General features: G+C 42.2%; 1 protein-coding gene across 11 annotated transcripts in view; it reads right to left on the reverse strand.

Annotated features, from left to right (window-relative positions):
* Positions 1 to 23,848, reverse strand: part of DLGAP1 (DLG associated protein 1) — a gene marked incomplete at both ends in the record, with an annotated part of 968,578 nt that overhangs the window by 300,534 nt on the left and 644,196 nt on the right. For 5 of the 11 annotated variants that reach the window (XM_079943265.1, XM_079943263.1, XM_079943262.1 and 2 more), the window contains one exon: positions 13,472 to 13,941. In XM_079943265.1, coding sequence (XP_079799391.1) covers positions 13,472 to 13,645 — 174 coding nt within the window. Of the gene's footprint in view, positions 1 to 12,994; positions 13,070 to 13,471; positions 13,942 to 18,200; positions 19,230 to 23,848 lie in introns of those variants that run through there. The other 6 variants (XM_079943267.1, XM_079943266.1, XM_079943261.1 and 3 more) reach the window with 2 other exon arrangements.

The following is a 23,848-nucleotide window of genomic DNA, read 5'->3' on the forward strand; positions in this document are numbered from 1 at the left end:
ATCTCCAAGTTCCATCTCAGTATCTATCTATTTCAGGTAATAGGCACCCACAATAATAATTCTTGAAAAATTCCCTATTCCGCAAAGTATTCTAAGGTTATAACCCAAAAGGCTTTTCTAATGAGATGTTACAAGGAAGAAGGAAAGTCATCAACTTCAACTTTTTAAGGAAAAAGCTAATTAAAAAATTGTTTTTGAAATATAGTTGGTTTACAATGTTGTGTTAGTTTCAGGTGTACAGTAAAGTGATTCAGTTATATCTATCTAGTCTTTTTTTTTACATTGTGTTCCACTATAGGTTATTACAAGATATTGAGTATTAGTTCCCTGTGCTATACACTAGGTCCTTGTTGGTTATCAATTTTACATATGGTAGTGTGTATATTTTAATCCCAAACTCTTAATTTATCCCTCTCCCCCTGTCCCCTTTGGTAACCATAAGTTTTCTTTCTATCTCTGTGAGTCTATTTCTGTTTTATAAATAAGTTCATTTGTATCCTTTTTTTAGATTCCACATATGTGGTATCATATGATGTTTGTCTTTCTCTGTCTGACTTCACTTAGTATGATCATCTCTAGGGTCCATCCATATTGCCGCAAATGGCATTATTTCATTCTTTTTTATGGCTGAGTAATATTCCATTGTATATATGTACCACATCTTCTTTATCCATTCATCTGTGGATGGACGTTTAGGTTGCTTCCATGTCTTGGCTATTGTAAACAGTGCTGCTGTGAACATTGGGGTGTGTGTGTCTTTTTGAATTACGTTTTCCTCCAGATTTATGCCCAGGAGTGGGATTGCTGGATCATCTGGGGGAAAAGCTACCTAATTTTAAGGATATCATAATTTAAACTTGTTAGTAGCCCTTTATGTCTTTTGGGGACATGCTAAAAGCTAAGGACTTTTCTCCAGAACAGGATGAACACAAACAACCCCCTCCTCAACTGTTAAATTCACGAGTTCATGACCCCCTAGAGGCCATTCTTGGGGACTACATGTCCTATCTGTCCACAGTCACAGGCTAAGAGCACTGAATTAGGTGGATGGGTGTGCCCTGCCTTCCTGCATCTGAGTTCTCCTCCACCCCATCCAACGGTCTTCTCAAGGTAGGGTTACTTCCAAAGTCAGTCAGATGTGCAAGCTCGTCACTTCTGCTTCTGGGCAGCCCCAGCACCATAAGTAACCTTCCCAAGATGCTCCAGGCCTGGAAACCCTCTTCCTCTGAGGGTCTGTATTAGAGAGCCCTGGATTGTAAGCTTTTCTAGAAAGGCCTATTCTGGAAAGCAAGCTTTCCAACTGGCCTGCCACCAATGGCATTTTTCTGGCTTGTGGGGCTGAAGCAATCTCTTTCTAGTCCTCAAAGTTGGCCAAAGAACACTTGGTTTCAGAGAACAGTGTGAGAAAATACGGCTTTTGACGTTTGGAAAGTAAACAAATGTGGCCAGACGGCATGTTTTTGGTAATACCGGTTACGTTAAAACAGAAGACTACAACGTACATGCTGGTTATTAGTCCATGAGATCACTGCCTCTTATCTAAGCAGGTGACTCTTATTTCCAACTCAGAATGGTGTGCTAAGTCTCTCATTGACACCCATCCATTGGTACATTGATTTTTTTCATGGGCAGCAGGAAGGTGCCCACTCTTCTCAGTGAATAGGGCTGAAGTAAACACTGTCCCCAAATAACCCGTAGTGAATACTCCAAGGGCCTCTCTAGAAAGCTCTTGCCATTTGGTCAAAGGCAGGAGAAGGTGAGGGATGCGGGAGTGCCTCAGGTAACGTGCAAACGGTACCTGTTGTCGGGGGAGGGGGGCCCGTCTGATTGGCACCAGCCGTGCGGCTGGCTGTAGCAGATAATACCATGCATCGCCAACTTCTGAATCCACTGGCACCCACCGGCAGCTCCCAGAGGTGCCACAACATTGTAATTTACAAATCACTGTGAGTAGGAGAAAATTTTGGCAGCCCTCTTTCATAAATGAGAATCACACGTGAGGGTTACTGTCCGAGCGAGAGCTTCGGCCCAAAGCTCAGAGTGTGAATGGAAGTGCTGTGCTGGGTACTGCCCGGGCAGCTCATGGTCAGTCGGGTACAAAAGGCAGAGTGGGAGCTGAGCAGGCTCCTTGGAGGGGCCAGCGCCAGGGCGGATGGGAAGATCCAGGGAAACACTGCGCGTTCTGCGCCCAGAGCAAGGCCCCGGGCATGGCAAGTCCTGAAAAATGGTGGGTGAGAATCTGGGCAAAATCCCAGGCTCGTTCTTGTGTTTCTAGCCAAAAATTAGTTGTGCTTTTTGAACGCTAGGTACTTTAAAGAATTTACTCTTCACAATAACTCGGCAAGATATTTTTCTAAAGGAAGAATTAGAAGATATGAGTGGTGAAGTGGTTTATTTGATGCCATTGTCGTGAGTAGGTGGCGGAAAACAGGCATTCCCACGGCAGCTGTCACCCGGGCGCCACCTGGTTCTGACACCTCTAAGCGCTGGGACATCACAACACGATGTTACCTTCTTGGGGCAAAGCCCAAATCTAGTAGAACTCAATATATTAAAATAGACAAGAAACAGCTAGAACCACGCAGTCCAGTAGAGCTTTCTGTAGTGACGGGCAGGTTTTATATCTTTGTTGTTCAATATGGTAAACGCCAGTCACATGTGACTACTGAGTACTAGAAATGTGGCTATGGTGACCGAGGGGCTGAATCTTTCCTTTTATTTCACTTTAATTAATGTAAATTTAAATAGCCACACGTGGCTGGTGGCTACCATATTGCACAGCACTGTGTGCTGAGACTCTTTGATTTGAAAGGAACCCTGGGGGCCACCTGCCCTCATTTCCCCAAATAGGGAAATTTCCTTCGCTCTGTCCCTGACATGTTCAGCCAGCCTCTCGTTACATATTTTTAATAACGAGAAGGTCTTCACCTTGCCTGGGATCCGATGGCTTTGTTAGGAAATATCTTCCTACCTAACAGTTGCCCCCTCAGGGGTATGAGCTGGGGATACAGTTGGGTTTTGGTGTGATAAACCCATCTGTTATTCCCTGGGGTTCTCTCCCGATTTGCTGTCCCTCTGCTCTTCTCGTGCCTGTGAACCATGGGTGCCCCAGCGGCATCTCAGTCCTCTGGGGGCACAGTGTGGTGGTCCCATCCTACCGGCCTGCTGCTGGACGAGCACACGATGCTACGTGGACGCTAGGATGGTTTCCCCACAGCAGGTTTGCTGTCTGCGCAAAGATTTCTTCTCAGGGCCTGGGCAGCCCCACTGCCTCCGGGGTGGGAAGCCTGGTTGCCTTTCCCCACACTGGTCTTTCCCTTTCCCACGTTTATGCAGTCACCTCTCCCAGAGTTCAGTGTGGGTCAAACAGGTGCTAAATAAATCTTGGTTGAATGAAAGATGTTGAGAAGGCTGTCCTCGTAAATGATTTAACAGAATTTTTCATTATACACTCACGATGTAGATAGCGCGAAGAGACTACATATTATGACAGTTGGGTGAAATCATCGCTGGTTGACTCTGAGAAGTACAGTGTTCAAAAACATCAATGAGATGAAATTGGTCTTGTTTAATTTTAGTGAGTTCTTTCATTTCTTAGTTACTTACCTGTCCCTGTGAAGTGAATAATTAACATTTCCTTCTTAGGCGTGGGGATATTTTATAAAATATTGAACCAAGAGAAAGTGGAGGCTGTGGAAACATTAAGACTGTATCCATTACTTTAAACGAACTTCATCTGGGCTTAAGCAAAGGGGGAGGGCATTAAATAAGGGCTTGCTAGAACACTGAATTCTCTGTGATGAGAGACATGTACATGAGGAAAAGTCCAACATGAGCTGAAAAGTAGGATATTAAGTTCTCCACGCCTTCCAGATTCGTAACTGAGTGTGGTACCTTTTATCCTGATGGATTTCAAAAGCCTGAGTGTTCTGTATGATCTATTATAGAAATTTAGTTTAAACTCTGCTAACATTCCCTAACAGCACTATTTATTGGATATCTGTAGCCCCCGGCCACCTTCAACTGATACACATGTGTCCTCTGCACTGGGTATTAATTACATGGCTTACTTGATTCAGTTATATAAGTAATTAAGAAGCATTCTAAAGGTTGACCTTTAGGGAAACATATCTTTTCCTTTGGACCTGTGATAATTTTAACGAAGAGTAAAGTTTGTGAACTCCCCAAATATTTAGTTAACAATTTGGGATGTGTGGAGCTCACGCACCCAGCAGAATTCTGGCTCAAAACATGCCTTGGAGATAACTATCTGGTATCCCCATAGGACAAAAGTATAAAGTCACACTGTTATAGAGAAATTGGGTTTGGGGATTCCTCGTTTCCTTCCTCACCGTTTCAGCGAAGTTAATTCTTGTAGAAGAAAACATCCCCAAATTAATACAAGCAAAGGATATTAAATGGGCAGACAGTTCTAATTGGGACATAACCTTATGGTGTTTTAATAACATTATAACTACAATCAGGTTGGCAGTCTCAAGGGATAAACTGTATTGTTTCTCACTGAAAAGAGAATAAGCACAACAGCTTTGAGTGATGGTTCTTTCATAGGCTGAGATGTAATTTTCCAGTTATATGGAACGATACTGTTCTACTCCAATTTACATTATACATTTGACTTTGCAAATGAATCTCATATGTTACTTTCTAACATGGCCACTTTCCAAACTACACCTAATCATAGAGGTAGAATCTGTTTTTTTAATTATAGTTAATCATTTAAAAAATTGTCATTAAAATAAACTCTCATTGAGAAACAATTCGTCAGGAAAAGATCAGAGGGAATATTTACCAAGCAGAGGCAGCATGGTACGATGGGAAGTGAACAGGTTGTGGAATCAGACGGATCAAGGTTTAAATCTCCATTCTGTCACTTACCAGCAATATAATCTTGGGCAAATTAATTACCTCCATTTTGTATAAAATGAGGGTGTGAACCGCTACCCTAGTAACTTCCAGAAATAGGGACAATATATGTTAAGCATAGGCCTATTGAAATTTCTCAGGAAATTATAGTCCTTCTTTTTCTCCCTTTTTTCTCCTTCTTCTCCTTCATCATTGACCTATGATCATTGCCATCGTTCATTAGCCCATGTGAGTACATCAAGCGTGTGATGAAGATGGGGAAGTGTTCAGTATGGTGTACGGGCTGAGCACTGGCCTGGGGCTGAAAGGCCTGTCTGCTCATAGAAAAGTCAGTCCCTCTCTCTGGGTCACAGCTGAGGAAAAGGAATGAAGGTGACATAAGAACTTGTCCGTTGGAGTCGAAGTGCTTTCATACTGTGAGCCAGTCAGGAACTCTTGGCACCCATGATCAGTTGTCGTTTTCAGGAAAGACAGGGCAGCTGGACTGCAGCCTGGGAGAGCTGCCGATTAAATTTGCCAAGCTTGGGACAGTTAACTGACATCTTCTGGACTTCATCAGGGTTTTCTGATTTTTCTGACTTGTCAAGAGTTGGTTTATCAAGAGTGGATACAGACTCCCCTCCTCTGCCCCATCCTGGTCCCTCCCATCCCTGTGTCTCCTCCCGCCCCCCCACCAGTCATTAAACTCTTCCTTAGCTAAGATCCGCTTAAGGAATGGGCAACAAATTTCAGACTGTGCTTTGGAAGCCCCCGCCCCCCCTTCAGGGAAACTTGGATGCAGAGCAGTGGATGGGAGGGAAGGGGATTTGGATGTGAATTCTCCTAGTCTTGCTTCAGTGTGAGCACTGCAGTCGTCTCTTGGTACCCAGGGACGCTCAAGTCCCTTCTTTGAAATGGTGCAGTATTTGCACATAACCTATGCATATCTTCGTGTACTTTAAATCATCTCTAGATTACTTATGATACCTAATACAGTGTAAATGCTCTGAAAATAGTTGTAAATGCAATGGAAATGCTACGGAAATAGCTGCTGGCACAAGGCAAATTCAAGCTTCCGTTTTGGAACTTTCTGAAATTTATTTACTTTTCTAATATTTTCCATCTGCAGAACCCATGAATACAGAGTGGGGACTGCTTTCTGTTTAATATATTCTGCTTTATATGAACAAGGAATTCCATGGTTAAAAATGTCAAAAGCACTGAGCTAATTGTCCTTTGAAGTTCTTTCCCATACTTGTGTTGACTGTGCGTGTTCAGTTCACAAAGAGGAAAGCCTTAACGAGATGTACTTTCTAGAAAACTTAGCAACAGACTAAACCAAAACCACATTAGACCCAGTGCCTAGAGTGGAAAAAGCAGGGAGCAGGGCTGGTGGCAGAACTTCTTGAGTAGACAGAACACCAAGATCAATGACGATCTCATGCTCCATGATAGAGGACCGCTAACAGGTGGGGTGAGAGGACTGAGGAAGACACCCACCCCCCTCTCTACAACCGAAGAGCCAAGGGGATGCTGGTTAATCTCTCCAGGCCTCAGTTTCCTCAGCTGTAAACATGGTTTTGGGAGAGTTTCCAAATTCTATAATATAACTATAGAATTATAGAATTCCAAATTATAGAATAAAATAGCTAAGCCCGATTCTCCTTTGCTCAGTAAGGTGTGGAGGAAGGGAACGAGTATAATTAATGTCATGTGTCTGATTTCTAAGGGTCATTTCAGTGAGGTCAGTGAAGGCTGGTATTATGGCCTTGCCTAGCTGAGTGCAGTCTTCCAGGGAGTTCCATGACACCACCCTGGGAGATTTGGGGGTGCTGATGATGGGTGACATAGGAGACAGCAAAGACAGGCCAGACAGTGAAACTCTATAAGCAAGGCCAGTTTGGAGGAGGAACGTGGAAGTAGTTTCACATTTCCTATGACAGAATAGCCATAGGAATTGGTCACCTAGATTTACCAATAGAATCTAAGAAACAGCTGTTGGCTTTGGGATTTTTTTTTTTTTTAAAAGCAGCGTGAAAGTCAAAATAAACGTTTTTAAAGAAGCAGGAAAGCTCATCTGAGACATTTTTGATGGATTGTTCAGCTCATGAGATCAGCTGGCGTGAAATAAAATGTTTCTCTTACTGGGCAGTGATTGCCTAAGTCAAATACGGCAAAGGGACCCACACGGTGATTGTTGGCCTGTAGATTGGATTTTTCATAAGCGTCACCGCACAGCCCTCACAGAGAGTTCTTGTTTCTAGTGGCTTTGTTCACCTCCTTTGTGAAAGCCTTAGAGAGAAGGCAGCAAGCAGGAAAATCAGCTATTTATAGGCGTTTTTGACTAAAAGTGTCTGCTCAGCGTGCCATGAAATACTTCCAAGAGGTGGGAGAACAGGAAACAATGTCAAATCCACGAGAAGCCTGGAGGAGTGTGACGGGGGGAAGATTTTACAGGGGAATCATTTTCAGAAAGCTCAGGTTCATTTGCAAACAAATGACAGTTACTTGCACTGACACCCCCTGAGTTACCGAAAAGCCAGCTGAACTTCTACTAGTTAGGAGAGAAGAAGAAGAAGAAGAAAAAAATGAATTATCCAAGGATTACAAGTAGTCGGGATCCTTTAAGGGACTTAAAAGGGGCGTCTCTCTGTATGTATTTACTGCTGGGGGCCGCCAGTCAGACTGATGTCTGTAGTACAGCTGGGGACAGCAGGTGGCCTGTGATGGGGCTGGCGTCTGAGAATGAACAGGAGTGATCAGGGACTTTAGACAGGAGCGAAAAAGAGTGATGGACAAGGACCTATTGTCATCCTCCAGCAGCGGTGGAAGAACTCCCACGCCTTGAAGCTGCCTTGGCAGAAACACTCAACAGAGACCCAAGAAAGGAGGTGAGCGGATAGCCCCATGGCTGTTGCTCTTAATTAGACTTGCCCTGTGGACTTCCCAAAGCTGCCTGGAATAAGGCAGCAGGTCTTGACAGACTTAGGATCTGAAAATAAAAGCAGGTTTTGTCTAAACACACACGAAAGCTTGAGGAGGCCAGAAAAATTGTGTTCCATTAGCAAATATGGAGCCGTGGGGGAAAACCTGACCCACAGAAGCTGAGCTATCAAAAGATTGACCCTTTGTGATCTTTTCATCTGCAGACAAAAGCTTTATGTGTTTAGCTGGCACATGGGGTGAGGAAGCTTTAAATCTACATTGTGATGAAGACTTGTCATCCGACACTGGGAGACTGCTTTCCTTTCCCAGAATCGGATGTGTTCAGGCTAACCTTGGTGTAACGAAAGTTCGATCAAGCAAAATGTAACAGAAAAAGTGGTACGTGAAACACGTGAAGAAGCAGTGAAGCATGCTAACATCTGAGGATTTGTAAACTCAAAACATTTCACATTATAGTTTTTACTTCTTTCCCAAATTTGAAATGAAATATTTTTCTGAGATCTTAACAAACACAAGAGTCATATCATTATGCCCATTTTGCGGATATGGAAATGGAAGTACTAAGTAGAGGGAGCCCAAAGCCATGTGGGAGGTCAGTAGTGATAGGAAAGCCAATGTTTTCATCTGTTAGACTCTACTGCCCCCTTCAGTAAATACAGTTATGAATCTAGTCTGATAGCTCCCTAGCATCAGGTTCAAGTGTGGTCCTTACATTGATCTCTGTACTGGACTCATCCCCGATCTACAGAATCAGAATCTCTTGGATCGATGCCACAAATCCTCATTTTATAGACACCCTCAAGGTGGTTCTTGCACACACAAAGTTAAGGAACTATTGCCCTAAATATTCAATGATAGAGCAAGTGGCCACACACATATATGACTACGCATGCAGACGAATGTAGTATCATTGTGCTCGATTTTTACCCTCACGGATGCCACTATATAACGTTTCATACAGCATTTTCAACTTTAGAGCTAGATCTTCTATGTTCTCACTTTTGAATTTCAAAAGCAATAACCAAGAGATCAACCTGTAGCCCTTGATATCTCCTATGCATTATTTGTTTCACATTTTCTAGACTTACCCTGATTTAATATATTTGTTCCCATTATCCCAATATAGCATGTCCTATGTGTCACATATTACACACACACACACACACACACACACACACACACACACACTGCTTTGAAAAATATGGTTACAGCTATGTTAATAATTTTTATCCTAGGAAAGTGAGGTGAGAGGTGAGAGGAGCTGGCTGCCAAGATAGTGGAAGATGCCAGAAAGAAGTATGTCATCCTCACAATCCAGTCCCAGGGCTCTGAGTGTAATGACTAGAGATTACACACCCCAACTTGGAGCAATTTTGCTCACTTTGTCCTCCGTCGGTACAGGGTTTCCTTATGATAAAAGCATTGGGATGCAGGAGGGATCGACAGGGATAACAGGAGAAACAGACCCATTTGTTTTACTTAGAAGTTAAAAATCGTACCCTGCCATTTGTAACCCCAGAATTACGAACTTCAGGTCATTATTTCGTTAACAACTGTCTTCATCTCTTGTGAACCTTTTAAGCCAAAACCATGCTTCAAATCTCATTTTCAGATCAGTTCTTTGCCTCCTTGTACCTTGACCCCACTGCCTTAAATGGATGGAGTAAGAAAGGATGAGTTCGTCTTTGAAAAGAGCCTTAAAAGTTTTCATAGATGTGAAAGACATAGTGGGAAAAAGAACGGGGCTGTAGCTGGGCAGTTAGTGTGCTAGTCTCAGCCTGCCACTGATGAGATGACTCACCTTTGTCAGTCAAGGTATTTCCTTAGGGTTTATTTTTCCCACTTTTAGAGAGAGTAGGTTGGACTAAATAATCTCAAACAGTTGTTCTGTAAGGGGATTATTAGGTGAGAAATAGGTAGGTGGAAAGATGCTACGCCCACCTTCCAGGGAAGAGTTTGTGAAGGAGAAGGTATCGCGGATGGCCTTGCAATGAGGAGGTTCAGGAACGCTGAAACCATCATTTTTCTGAAAAACAGAAAATAAAGCCTGCCTGCTTCTTTAATTACACACCTTAAAGTTTGAGAGACTTGGAGAGTGTAATCAGCGAGGAGTTTGACAATCCTGCAAGTATATAATTAACAGTGGTTAAAAAAAATGAGAGGAACAGAAGTCATTTCCTTTCATTGTTGTCGGATGTCTCTTTGTTTGAAAGGAATTGATCCTTACACTAAGGAAGCAGGACCCCCCCTAGCTGGTTCATACTAGCGGTCTGAGATTTAAATAATCGCTTTAAAAGCAAGGCAAGGTGTTTTTTTAGCAGGATCTATGAAAAGTCTGTTTCCCCACTTTATAGTCATTCTTCTTTCGTGGACTTTGTGAAATGGTACGTTTGAAATAGATCTTACGTCATGAATCAGGGGTCAAAGAAAGCGTAAGTATAAATGCATATTTTAGAAGTACGGGTACAGGAATGCCTGTGCAGATGTAACGTGTATATATGGACCTGGACACATGCGTACAACATACAGTAACTCTAGACTCCACATAACTCTGCTTCCTCGACAGCTCTGTGATAGCACAAGTCTGAATTTTGTAGGAAGTTTCCAAATTCTGGGAGAACAAGGAGTAGAAGCTGCAACTGGTAGAGAAGAGTGGCAATGTACATGAAAGGAAAGGTATACTTACCTAGAAAGCCCATTTTGTGAGTGTAATTAGAAGTCTATTTTAGAAATGGAAACAAGGCAGGGAATATTGCTAACCTTTAACAGATGGAAAAAACCATTTTTTTTTTTTTTACAAGATAATCGTTTATATTAAACTTAAAAGATCAGAGAACCAGAAGAGGTCATTCCTTGGTCATATGAGTGTTCCCCAAGAAATAAAAGTGTTAAACAATATAAGTAAGAAATTGGTCACGGCAAATGAAGGAATGAGCTGGTGGGCCTCTCCTTACACTCTATTCCCTCCTTTACCTTTGCTAATTGTTTAACAGTAATTAGCTCTTTATCTTTACCTTTTAATTACAAACAGGATTGGGCTGAAGGAGAAGAAATCATTCACTGAAAAAAATTAAAGCCCCCCCCCCCCCCCGTTACCGTGGTTTCTGTCCAAGAATTTATTAAAACACTTAAATATGCATTTACAAAACTTGAGTAAAACGTTTTTTCCCTGTGTCCTAATGTGTTCCTAATGGCAGCTAGGGACACAGCCTGCTGGTTGGGGATGAGGAGAGATGGTTTTTAGAAGCAGATAAGTGAACCGTTGTTGTGAAGTCCCAAATGCATGTTATTTTTATCCAACAGGAAAACGTACGGATTCAAAGTTTCAAACGAGTAACATAAATCATAGTAAGGTCTTATAACTCCTTATGGATTTCAGTAATAGTAACCTGATTTGACCTGAAAAGGCCAAGTTTTTTTTTCTCTACCAAGCTATCCTGGCAAATGACAGAAAAAAATCTGACTGTTAGAGGTACTACAGTTTGAACCGTATGAAGTTTCTGATTTCAGCTGTTTGGAACAATAAAGATGGGATTTTTCCATGATTCAACTCACCAATGAGCACCGTAGTCCACCAGGAGAGGTTGTTGCTTTTGAATTTAAAACTAAAATGGTAAAAAACCTAGTCTAACCACCGAGTCAAAGCCAGCTGGCCATACTGCATATATATTTTAGTGACCCCTATAAAACCGTAAGCAAAAAACCAATGTGTTCTACCATTCACAAATCACGTCTGTGTTAGGTCATGTAAAGGCATGATCTCAAATGGACCAGAGATTATGGGTGAATGCTTCTTTACTGAATGGTAAATATTTACCCTGGGCTCTTGTATTTAATTTTCAACCAAGCAAACTGTCCTCTAAGGAGAATGGAGAAAGAGGAGATAAAGTCCACTGGCCACTGAGCGATCCAAAGCTGGTTTTTCTTTTTTTACTCTGTGCTAAGCAATGCTATACTTTCCATGAGTAGATTGGACTCTGTGGGATCTGAAAGTCTGTGCCATGAAACCTTTGATTGGGGCTAACCAAGCACTTTTGGTATAGCTGAAAATGTCTTTAGCATAATGAAACTGCAGACCAAGAACAATAAAGTTTAACAACTTTCAGGAAGGATGTTTCATCTTTCTTTTACTACCACTGACTCTTTCTGGACCCCTGCTTTCTCAGAATATTTTGCCAATTGTCTCCCCTGCCCAATACTGGGATCTGAGTAACAGAGAGAATTAGAGAGAATCAGAGAGAGAATTACCAGAATCACTGATTCTACATTCAAAGTAGGATCAGGCAGAAGTAACCTCATTTTTCTATTAAGAAAGAGGGACATCTCTACTAAGATATCAGGGAAAAAATAGGGAGAAGATTGTACAAGCCAAATAGGAAATAGATTCAAGAATCTTGACACTTTTTGCCGGATTATTAAGGCAATTTAAATTGAAAATAAAGAAAATCGTCAATGTGGTTAACTTTTTTTTTTTTATAAAAGGCAGCAAGGAAACATCACAGTAACCAAAGTCACTAGCAGAACTGCTCAGCACTGTCACACATTTCACATAAAGTAGTTTTTTAAAAACTGATTTAACATCATTTAAATTGTTCTAAAATAAGAGGAAGGAAAACCTCAGCTGGGGAAAGAAAACCCCACTGGGCAAAGGCTGACATAATTTTGAACAAAATTTTGAAAAATAGTTGTACCTGCATTGAAAAAATAACTCTGGGTTCATGCTTGTTATGAATGATTCTTCAGTGATCTTTTGTGGAGTCTTATTTAACCAACAGGGGAAAAAAAGCCACAAGAAAATCCACAGAAACGCAAACCATCCAGAAATTTTACTTTTGCAAAGGAACAGTAAGCATTCAGGATTCTTGCCATGGAAAACAACGGATCACATTTCAACCATTAAGACGCACAATGTCCTCTCATGGCATCCAGCACCTTAGATCCTCTGTCAATTAAAGATTCTACGCAGCCTCTTGCAGACACAGATGTGTAGGTATCTGATGTGTCTACCTGTTTTCTTACCATCTGTACACACATCAGATTTTAGCCCTTTCAGTTGTGCTAGCCATTATTTAGAGAAAAAATAAAATAACAAAAACTCCCCCCCCCCCCACAAAAAAACCCCTCCCACCTAAACAAACAACACACTATCACCAAATACAAAGTAATAAAAGAGTTGTACTCAGACCTGGTCAGTCCTTCCATTTCTTGAAACTTGCACACAAACTGAAGAAACCCACTCAGCCTTAAAAAGGTCGATCATTTTGCTCTCCTAAAATTGCATCTCTGAGGGTGCCTGCTTTCTTGTCCGTCTTGTGCGCGCGCTCTCTCTCTCCCTCTCTCTCCCTCTCTCTCTGTGTCTCTCTCTCTCTCTACTTTTACCGAAGAGCTTTGTTTCCTTTTTCCTGTGTCTGCTGCTGGATGAATGCAAAATACACGCATTTGAAGGGATTTTTTTTTTTTTTAAGGCTAACAGTTGGAGATCTAAAATCTTGCTCTTCTGAATAGCTTATTATGCCAGTCACTCAACTCTCACTTTACGTAAAGAGGCATATACGGAACCAAGAATCCTGCTTTCTTAAAGCGAAAACAAATCAACAACCCAAACCCCCTTGACTCCTTTGACCCCCTTCCTATTTTATTTTACTTAACGATGAGCACTTACCCTGAGGTGTGCCATAAATGCTCTATTCCAAATATACAAAAGCCAACCACATCTCAACTGAGAATTAAACACTTTCAATGTCTTCAAATCCATGTCTCTGCTCCAAATCCTGATACAGAAAGTCACTGGCAGCGGTACAGTAGTTCTAAACAGCAGACATCTGATTCTTGACATTTAAAAATAACAATATTGGAAAAAAAAAAAAAAGGGAGTCTTTTAAAATTAACTACAAACAGCTTGTGAGGAAGCACATCTCACCAATTGACTGTATTAACTGGAACTTGCAATGATTTCAAGCTACAGTATTTTATTTTTAAATCAATGTCAGACGGAGACCCAGTACCTACAGACGTCTCATGTGCTGTATAATCGTGGCAATGGCCTAAGTGAAATGATTTCTAAGTGATAATTCTACAAAGAGCAGATCAGAACTTTTTAGTATTTAGAATTCCAGTATTGGTGAATATTAACCTATGCTCAGTCAAATTAAACTCGGGACATTCCAGCCATTCCATTGCTCATCTGAGATGGGTCACATTTCATGGACATGCAGTCTTAACTGTGTGCACCCAGAGGAGGTCAAATGAATGCATACATTTGCTACAGAATAAAACAAATATTAAAACGAAAAAAATGCATTTATTTCTATTTCTGAAGCACATTACAGACTCAGACCCACAGTCAAGTTTTAGCTCTCCCAGTGACTATCCGTGAGTTCTTGGACAAATGATTTCAGCTTTTGTGCCTCAGTTTTGTCATCCATAAAATTGGAGTAAATAGTAATACTAATTTTACAAAGGCGTTTTGGGTACTAACTGAGCTGTTGTATGACTTCTGGAACATAATAGGTATATAGGATATGTCGCTTCCTCCCTCTGTTTTATATTTGGAAGGGGTAGGGATCAGGTGTAAATGGAGACATCCAGGCTTTGAAGGCAGACAAATCAGGTTTGACTCTCTGTGTTGCCATGTACTAGCTGTGTATCCTTGGGCAAGTGACTTAATCTAATTTACTAAATCTCAGTTTCTTCAACTATAAAATACCTCATAGGGTTTCAGAGAGCAAATTAGATAATATTGGAAAAGCATCTACTTTAAGCATGTATTAAATGGTAGCTCCAGGCTTTACAGCTCTTGAAAATGGCTCTAATTAGTGCTCTGCATATGTAACTTAGGAGTTTGAAGACGTGGACTGAGATCCCAGGCCTTCTTGACCAAGTGCCTTACTTTATAGTAGAAGAAGGAGACCCGGAGAGCTGAAATGATGGTTCTAAGTCCTATCATTAGTGAGTGATCACCAACTAGTTAGCGGCAAATAGGAACTAAAACATAGACCCTCTTATTTAAAGTTCAATGCTTTGTCCACTAAACTTTGTGACATTGAAATCAAACACTTTTGTACATCCAGTTTCAATATTAGTTGATAATTAAAGCAATACAACTGGAAAAAAAAAAGAACCTATTTGCTCCCGAATTTGCTTCTAAGAATGAGCTTATAAATGAAATTATTCTACAGGAGCTGACAGGGACTGGCTAAACCTATCTTCCTAAGGGGAGCTTCTGCAGGACATAGATTCTCCCTTCCCTATAAAGCAAGAAGAGAGCTGGAAGGACGTCCAGTTCTTAGGAGTCTCCCATCTTCTCTCTCCCCTTGTGAATGTCCAGCTTCTTCCTCCCTTTCTTTATATGAGCTCTTCATCTCAGCGCACTGGTTGGGAAGCACACACTGCTCTACATTTAGTTTATTTATTAAACATACTATGTCCCCACTTTGAAATACAGGATTTTTTTTTCAGTTTGAAAGTCTTGCACAGAATAGGAGCTCAATAAATGTCAGTATTTGCTAAAGAAGACATGACTTGGAGCTCAGTTTATATTTCAAGTGTTGAACTAGCATGTCTTAGAGTTAATTATTGCTCAATGAAGAACAGAAAATATTACAATTTTTTCAGTCTTTCAGTAACTCCAGAATTAAAGACAAAGGTGCTTCTGGTATCAAGTCAGATTAGCTATTACTCTCGGGAGGAAGGGAAGGAAATGGGATTGAGGAGGGTACCTGTGTGATCCATTGTAATTAATGTTTTATTTCTCTAGCTGGGTGATGTATGAGTGGGTATTTATTTTTTTCTTGATATCTTTCTGTAAGCCTCAAATATTTCATTAAAAACAACTAGCTTAAGTGGGAAGCAGCCTCATAGCACAGGGAGATCAGCTTGGTGCTTTGTGACCACCTAGAGGGGTGGGATAGGGAGGTGGGAGGGAGACGCAAGAGGGAGGGGATATGGGGATATATGTATACGTATAGCTGATTCACTTTGTTATACAGCAGAAACTAACACAACATTGTAAAGCAATTATACTCCAATAAAGATGTTAAAAAAAAAAACTAGCGTAAAAGAAGGCAAACAATTTGAAAATAGAATTTCCAAATCTTTATGAGATCCAATAATGCTACTATACTAAATCCCATACTTAAATCTTCAAGCTTTCATTCTTATTTTACTGAAGAACTTGAATAATAATACATTTACTTTAAAGATTTGTTTTCCTCCTTGCTCACCATTTCATGTCCTTGATTCCGGAGTTGTGCTGGGGTGTTTTGGAAAGAGCTATTTTGCATCAGATAGATCTAAGTCTAAAACTGAGTTCTACAACTTACCGGCCACATAGCATTACGTCACTCGATATTTCTAAGCCTCGGTTTCCTCTCTTGCAAAAACTGAGAGTTATTATCTGTAGCTCTCAGGACTATTATGAGGATTAAATGAAATAACAAATGTGAAAATGTTTGCTGCAGTATCTGGTACATAGTAGATTTTCAGTTAATATCATTTTCCTTCTTCCTTTCCTTATCCTTCCACTTTTCACCACTACTTGAGCTTTTAACTTCAAAAAGGTTATAAAAAGGAAAGGAAAATGAACTTAAGGTAGGAAGCAGGCAATTATGCTAGTATCATGAAAGCATTTTGTTACTAACAAAGGCTGGTCCTAGATCCAGGTACAGTATCCTTTTAAATTAGATATTTCTTATCCAATCTCATCACTACTTATTAAAGTTCAAGTTTTTTTTAAAAAATTGAATGTTTTGTTTTTGCCACTAGTCACAAAACCTTCATAGACAAAAATGTATCCTAGGTTTTCTATCTCATTACACATCCTTTCTTCAAGACAGATATTTTATCAAAATACTTTACTCTCAATAGTGGATGAGATTTATGTGCTTAAAGAATTGCTAAAGCTTTCAGTTGTAACCCTTGTATTGGTCTTTTCTATAAGTTAAGAGACTTGGGTTCTGGCCCTACCTCTGCCACATACTAACAGTATGACCCACTAGGCCTTTCCCTTTCTTTGAGTCTAGATTTTTACATGCTAAATGGATGAAAAGGTTGGATTAGATGATCCCTTTAGCTCTAAAATTCTGTTAGTGGTTCTTGATGACTTAATTAACACACGTAACAAGCTTACAGTAAATTAAACGATGCCACCTTCAGTAGGAAATACTGTGTTGTTTGTGAAAACTATCCACACAGTACTGGCCTCTTCTGAACTCTGGGAATGGGCTCTGGCACTGTCCTTGTCCAGTGACTGCCATTGACTGTCCAGTGACTGCAATATGTTCAGGGCTTGGTGGAGGCATTCCCAAGGGAGTCAGCTTTGTCAGAAGAAATCCAAAGAGAGCAACAAGATGAATGTCTTGGTGGAAGACTTTTTCTCTTGCATTTATTCTTAAGAGTGGGAAATGATTATGTCATGATTTTATAGTTCAGTGAAACCTTTTTTAAAAAGATGAGGATAGCAAGGGAGGGCAGAGAAAGACACTTTGAAAAGGAAAACTATGAGGATCCCTCTTATGGAAGGTTGTGTCTTGGGAAAAATGACAATACTAGAAGGAGGAGGTAGGGAAGAAAAAGACTCTTCCCCTGATATTATTATCCAGGTGAAATCTGTTTTAAGTGGATTGGAGGACAGTAGGAAAAATAGGAGACCCTGGAAGGGGAGGAGCGGCCTTGGGTCTGTACGTGTGTGGGATTTACATTCTGACACTAATTGTATTTTATTGTGCAGATGCTTCCCCTTCTTTTCCTCCTCTTCTCTGTTGCCCTGGGTCTCTGGAGCTGTGCCTGTCAGGTCCCCAGACTGTCTCCATCTCCACCTCCTCAGGGCGTAGGGCATCACCCCGACTCCCTGTGCTCTGGGGGGTGGGAACTTGGGTAGGAGTGTGATTAGTGTTGGTGGTGGTATGAAAATTGCTGTGGTGAAGAGGTAGATTAATTTTTCCAAACTAATAGCTTCAGACAGAATTTAAAATAATAATAATAATTTTTAAAAACTGAATAGATCTAATTAAACTCTTTCCAGAATTCCAAAGATCATGGTTGACTTTTGTAAAAAGGTGGATTTATTTTAAAATTCTGTGTAAACTCCCCTTTTCTCTCCTCCCTATCCCACGATCCTTCAGACAAAAGAGGAACACAAAACATTAATAACTTCTTGCCTTTAGGTGGGCGTGCTTTTCAAAGCACTTTTATATCTAGTATCTCAAGATAACTGGATGAGGTTGCTAGCAGGCTTGTTTCCCGACAGGAGCCCTCCGCCCCAGAAATGCTAAGTAATTCGCTCAGGTTCATATAGGCAATTCATAGTAGAGCCAAGACTGGGACCCAGGAGGAAATACCACACAATCAGCAGGTACAACACGTAAGCATCCATCCCTCCACATAAATGGTACCTGAAGGTACTGGCAGGAACGTTCCTGTTGACACGACTCTGACTTCACCATGGCCTGGTCCATGTTAACCGAGGCTTTCTGGTAAACCTCTCGGGCTCGACTCACGGTCAGCGTGGAGGACCAGGCGCTCTTCTTCAGCAGCGGTGCGTCTAGGGTGACGGGCAGGTTGGCACAGGTGGTGCACTTGACATCGTTGTTACTCCGGGAGGCCTTCACAGCCTGCTCGCTGATGGTGTTGTAGGCCTCCATGAAGTACTGGGAGGCCGAGCGGTCGGGGCACCTGCCCATGGTCATCACGCCCGAGGGGGCGTGGTAGATGCACATGTCGCCGTCGAGGTTGTCTTCGGAGCTCCACCAGCCCGGGGAAGCGTTGTTGCGGGGCTTGGGCTCGGGGCGGCGCTCCTTGCTCTTGCTGCGCTTGCCGTACCTCACGGTCTGCGTCTCGTCGGGGCTGGCCTTGCCCCCGTTGACGCTGCCCTTGGACGGCCCCTCCAGGGAGTGCGATTTGGTGAAGAGTTTCTGGACCGAGTGGACCAGGTGGCGGATGCGGCCGGGGCTATCGCTGCGGTGCTCCACGGCCGTGCGCTTGTACTGCAATGTGTGGTAGCCATCCCTGTTGAGAGGCAGCTGCCTCTCAAACTGGTCCAGGAGGTTGGCGGGGATGCGGTTGGCCTTGGTGGCCAGGGTGCGAGGCACCAGGGCGCACTCGTCCTTCAGCTCCTGCTGCGAGGTGTAGTGCCGGCGCGGGAAGGTGCTGCTGGCCAGCGGGTCGCTGAAGGGGCCCACGCACTCGGCCTGGAAGGAGGTACGCTGAGTGTAGTAGGGGTGGTCGGCCGGGTGGTGCTCCACGGGGCTCAGCAGGTATGGCTTGCGGTCTGCGTGGTGCGACAGCGAGTCACAGGCCGAATCGCAGGTGACTCCGTGGTGATGGCTGCGGCTGCCCGATAACCCTTTCATCGCTGATGGGGCGCAACCACGGGGGTCATGGACACCCGGTGGTTAGGTTCCAGACCCGTCTCCCGCAAGGACCTGGGGGAATGAAGGAGAGGGGGACAATGGTTAACGCTTCACTTGGTCAGTAGACGTTGCTCTCTTTCCACGTGTATCTGCTACTGAGTTGGTTTTCTGGCAGAACTCATGACTCTCCCTAAAAGCAGCTTTAATGCATTGTTGGAAAAGCCCTGTTACCTCTGTAGGCCGGGAAAGCCCATGCCAGTCCTATAGGAGAGACAGTAGGGGTGAAAACTAGTAAACCCGGAAAAGAACGTATAGAAATGCTGAACTATTTTTAAGTGACTTGGGAGAAAAACTGCCCCTCTCTCCAGGATTCCAATAACTGTATCTTTCCCCTGCTGCTCTCCTTTTATTCTTAACCGTATGTTAATCGTCAAGCTAGCAGACCGGAAGGGCTCACTTAATCTGGGAAGCTTTTGCGGATCCGCCCCCTGCAGAGAGAATTAGTTCCCCTCTGTGCTCGCAGGGCATCTACTGCACACTCTCCAGCTCCTCTGGAATGCTTTGTCTCGTGCTTTCCCTGCTAGCTCAAGCTCCCTGAGGCTAGCTTACCTCTTAGCCACCATTACATCCTTTACATCTCCCACCATTACATCCTTTACATCTCCCTGCCTTGTACCAGGTGGGCCACATAGACACACAGTAAGCACCCCATAAATGTGAGTGAAAAACATAAATAAAAGAGGCTACTGGCACCTTATAACTTTAGGATATATCTCTGTATCTTCTGTCACATACTTTCCCATTAGAATTCCGTGGTAACAATTACAGCAAACAATCCCACCGTGGTAATTAGAGTTGGAAAAACTAATGGTGTGGCAAATAAATCAGAGCTGTCGAGAAAATCTGCCCGTGTATTTCTGTCATCAGAGAATGAAGAGCTTCCTGTCAACAAACTGAGAGCTGATGAAGAACAAATAAGCTTGAATTGGCTAATGTGAATAACAGGGCATCTCCTTTTGCTGGTTTAAAAGTTTCTGGTAAATATTTACAAGTGATGGCAAGATGGCCAAAGGAAAGGCTCTTGAAATGTTCCTGAGGACATGAAGGGCCTGAACCTAAGGGTCATGTCTGCCTGGGAGAGGAGGGCGCCCTGCAGATCCACCTGTGGGAAATCAGGTCATTCCAAGCCTTCCCCGCGCTTTCGTACCAGAGGCTGCTGTTCTACCGGGCAGAGTACTTTCTTTGGACTCTAACGGAGAGAGTTCTTCAGTAGTTGAATGCAGTTCTCCTGACAGCCAGATTTTTTTTTTTTTTAAACTTCCCACAATACAGAAATTGTCATATGGAGAGCTGTCCGGAAAAGCCAATGTGACTTTCCAAACATATCACAAACGTCATTTCAGATATTCAGATGGGGAGAGATAATTGGTTTAATTAAAAAAACAGAATGAAACACCCACATGTGGCCTAATGAAGAAAACCACGGAGTTTTGTGGGGTCAGGACTCGTCTGTTCCATGGGACATACTGTGTGTGGGAGCGCCTGACGAAAATCTCTAAGCATGTTTTATGAAGCTCCTTTTCTCCTCCTCGTCTCTCAGTTTCTGGATTAATTGCTCGGGAAAACTGATGGGAGGTTTTAATCGCTGGAATCTTTTGAACTTGGTTAGTCTACTAAATTAGGAGCTTCTTGAGGGTAGAGACTATGTTTTTCGCATCCAGTGGCCAGCAAAGTGCTTGGCTGGTGGGGGGAACTCAGTAAAGCATTTAGTCAGTGAATTAACGCATCAATGCAAAATTTCCCAGGGTGGTCCATCCTGTGGTTCAAGTCACATCTACTGAGTGAGAACAGGACTGTGTGACAAGGGAAGGGCCAAGGAAGGAAGGAAGGGACCATCTCTTAGGCATTTTAGGGACCAGTGGTTTTCAAGGTGAGGCAGGAGGCATACAGGTGAATGTGCCTTTTGCTACCCATTAGCCTTCCACTTCTGCCTCTCCACGACCCACCAATGAATATCTCACCTCTCCAAGTTCTCCCTGCCTTGGAGTTAAGATCTGGGAGTTTGCCTGGCCTGCTGACTACAGGATGTCTAGACTGAGGACAAACTGTTTGAAGGAGAGAAAGAAAATGACACCTGAAGAGACAAAAAGGAAAAGCAGGACTCATGATACCTGTGGTTCAGGAAGAACCTGTAAATCGAAACTTGCCCACTGAGGACACTAATATAAAGGAAATTTTAGCATAAAATACCTTGGGACCACTTTGTATGAAGTTACGATACCAAGAGTAGGCTGTGGCAAAGAGGGATCCAGAAAGATTAAATACATGTTTTCAGCAAAACTGTGGCACAAACTAATTTAGGTGGAAAAATCCATTGCATGAGAAAGTTTCTCTGGATAAAACAGGTCCCATTGAAGACATTTTTGCCTTTTAAATATAGACTTAAAAATAAAAGACAAAAATAGCAAACCAGTTGGATTATGGTCACATACTAAGTTTTATGATTACCTGTATCTCAATACATAAAATAATATGAAATAATGCTTCAACCTTTCCTTCTGAAGCTTCTAGGTCTTGGGTGGATTTTTTTTGCTAAATGTGGAGCTGGCAAGAGCTGAAAACATGAATTATACATATTTACTCCAAAATGTTGAAGATTATTTGAGATCATGTATTCAATATTTATGTAATTATCTTTAATCTGTGAATGGCATTTCATGTAAGATGATGTTGCCTGAGGACACGCAGAGCAAACAAAGAGGGTTTTTAAGGCCATTAATGATAAATTTGTTAAATGATGTAACTGATGATCATTTTTGTAAGTTAAACATGCACAGTGTGATTTTTACTGCAATTTAAGTGGGCTATTTTCAGCCTAGTGGCAAGCACTTATATTTTCATAGAGAGTAATAAATTACGTCAAGAATAAGTAAGTTAACTTTGGTCCTTCTTTACTCAATATTTTTAAAAGGATATTGAAATCTTGACCTTTTTCTCTGTGATGTAGGCAAATAAGGTCATGAAGAAAGGGCAATAAATAATCATAAACATTTCTAAATGCTCCATCTAACTTTCTGGCTAAGGCCAGATAAATGACTTAATACCCTGGCCCTTTCTAGGGAAAATCTTACGTCTCTTCTACTCTCTCGTCTTTGAAAAAGGAAAATAGATTAATTTGTGATTATAAATTAAAGCAACACATTCAGTGACTTCCTGGTGAGGGGGGCAGATGATCTAAAACCCTCAATGGCTAAATAATAGCTGTGGCACCTACCATCGACGTCCCGCTCTTCCGCCTTTTATTCTTTTTTTTTCTTAAATTGGGGTATGGTTGCTTTACAATGTTGTGTTAGTTTCTGCCGTACAACGAAGTGAATCAGTTCTATGTACACATATATCCCCTGTTTTTTGGATTTCCTTCCCGTTTAGGTCACCACAGAGCATTAAGCAAAGTTCCCTGTGCTGTACAGTAGGTTCTCATTAGTTATCTATTTTATATATCATAGTGTGTATATGTCAATCCGAATCTCCCAATTCATCCCACCCCCCTTTCCCCCCTTGGTGTCCATATGTTTATTCCCCTCATTCTTTATTTTCTTCTTTTGTTACTCATGAACTCCCCTCCCAGCCTACGTCTTTCTGTCACTTCCTTTTTTCCCTCTCCTAATTCACCTTCGTAAGTGGCAACCATGGACATCACTTGCTGCAGCCCGTGGTGTGACTAACACCATCCCGGGAAGAATTAACTGAGCGTCCCCCCCTTGCAAGGCTCAGCGTTTGCTGCTGCAGACAACCAAATGCAACCAGCAAATCCCTAATGGCCAAAGGGCTTATGACGTGCTCAGAGAGATGTGACCTAGACATGAAGAAAGATAAAGAACAATTCTTGTTACCTTCCACATTCTTGGAAAATGAAGCTGCTAGCTCCGGAAGAAGGTTTTAAGTGGCCGTAAAAGATTTCTGAAAATAGAAAGCGAAATTTTCTTTTGTACCTTCCTCTCTGAGCCAGGGTGGGAAGTGTGAGTCAATATGCCTTCGTAAGGGTTTCTATGACGACGGTGATCATCTCTCCTTTTTTCTTGTTCACTATGACTTCAAAATTATGTTTTGTTATCCTCCTAAGTTCGATTTTACCATCAGATGACATGTCCTGATGGTTGGCTTGGAAAATATGTTGGCTATATTGGCTACTGTGAGATGAGCTCTGAGTGTGAGATGTACCGCTTTTTACAGAGCTCTCACACCTGCAGCAGAAGCACTGCTGTCCAGATGATGACTAAAGCGAGAAAATCCAGCAAGAACTGTAAAGGAAATTCTCAAGGCAGGTAATTTATTAGCACCAAGGAAAAAGCAACCAAACCACATATTGGAAGATGCTGACAAGATGGAAAACAGTCTTGCGAAGCTGGCAAGTTCTTCTCTTGACTTCTGTGCATGCCTTTATTTAGAGCTGCTGGGCTTCATTTTTCTTTACATGCAGAGAGAGGACCCACCAAAGGGTGTCCACTCTCTCCCTCAATCGGGAATGACAGCTGAACAATCACAACTTGCTTTAGAAAGGACAATGTGGGGGACCCTGCCCAGGAGAGCAGGAAGCACTGCGTTCTGGTTTAGGGAGGTACCAGGAAGAAGAAATCTCTATGAATGTTTTCAGGGTCAGGTCACTTTTTTGCCTCCCCCCCCCCCATTTA

The sequence above is a fragment of the Stenella coeruleoalba genome (assembly GCF_951394435.1).
Source record: "Stenella coeruleoalba genome assembly, chromosome: 14".
In the NCBI taxonomy this organism is placed as follows: domain Eukaryota; kingdom Metazoa; phylum Chordata; class Mammalia; order Artiodactyla; family Delphinidae; genus Stenella; species Stenella coeruleoalba.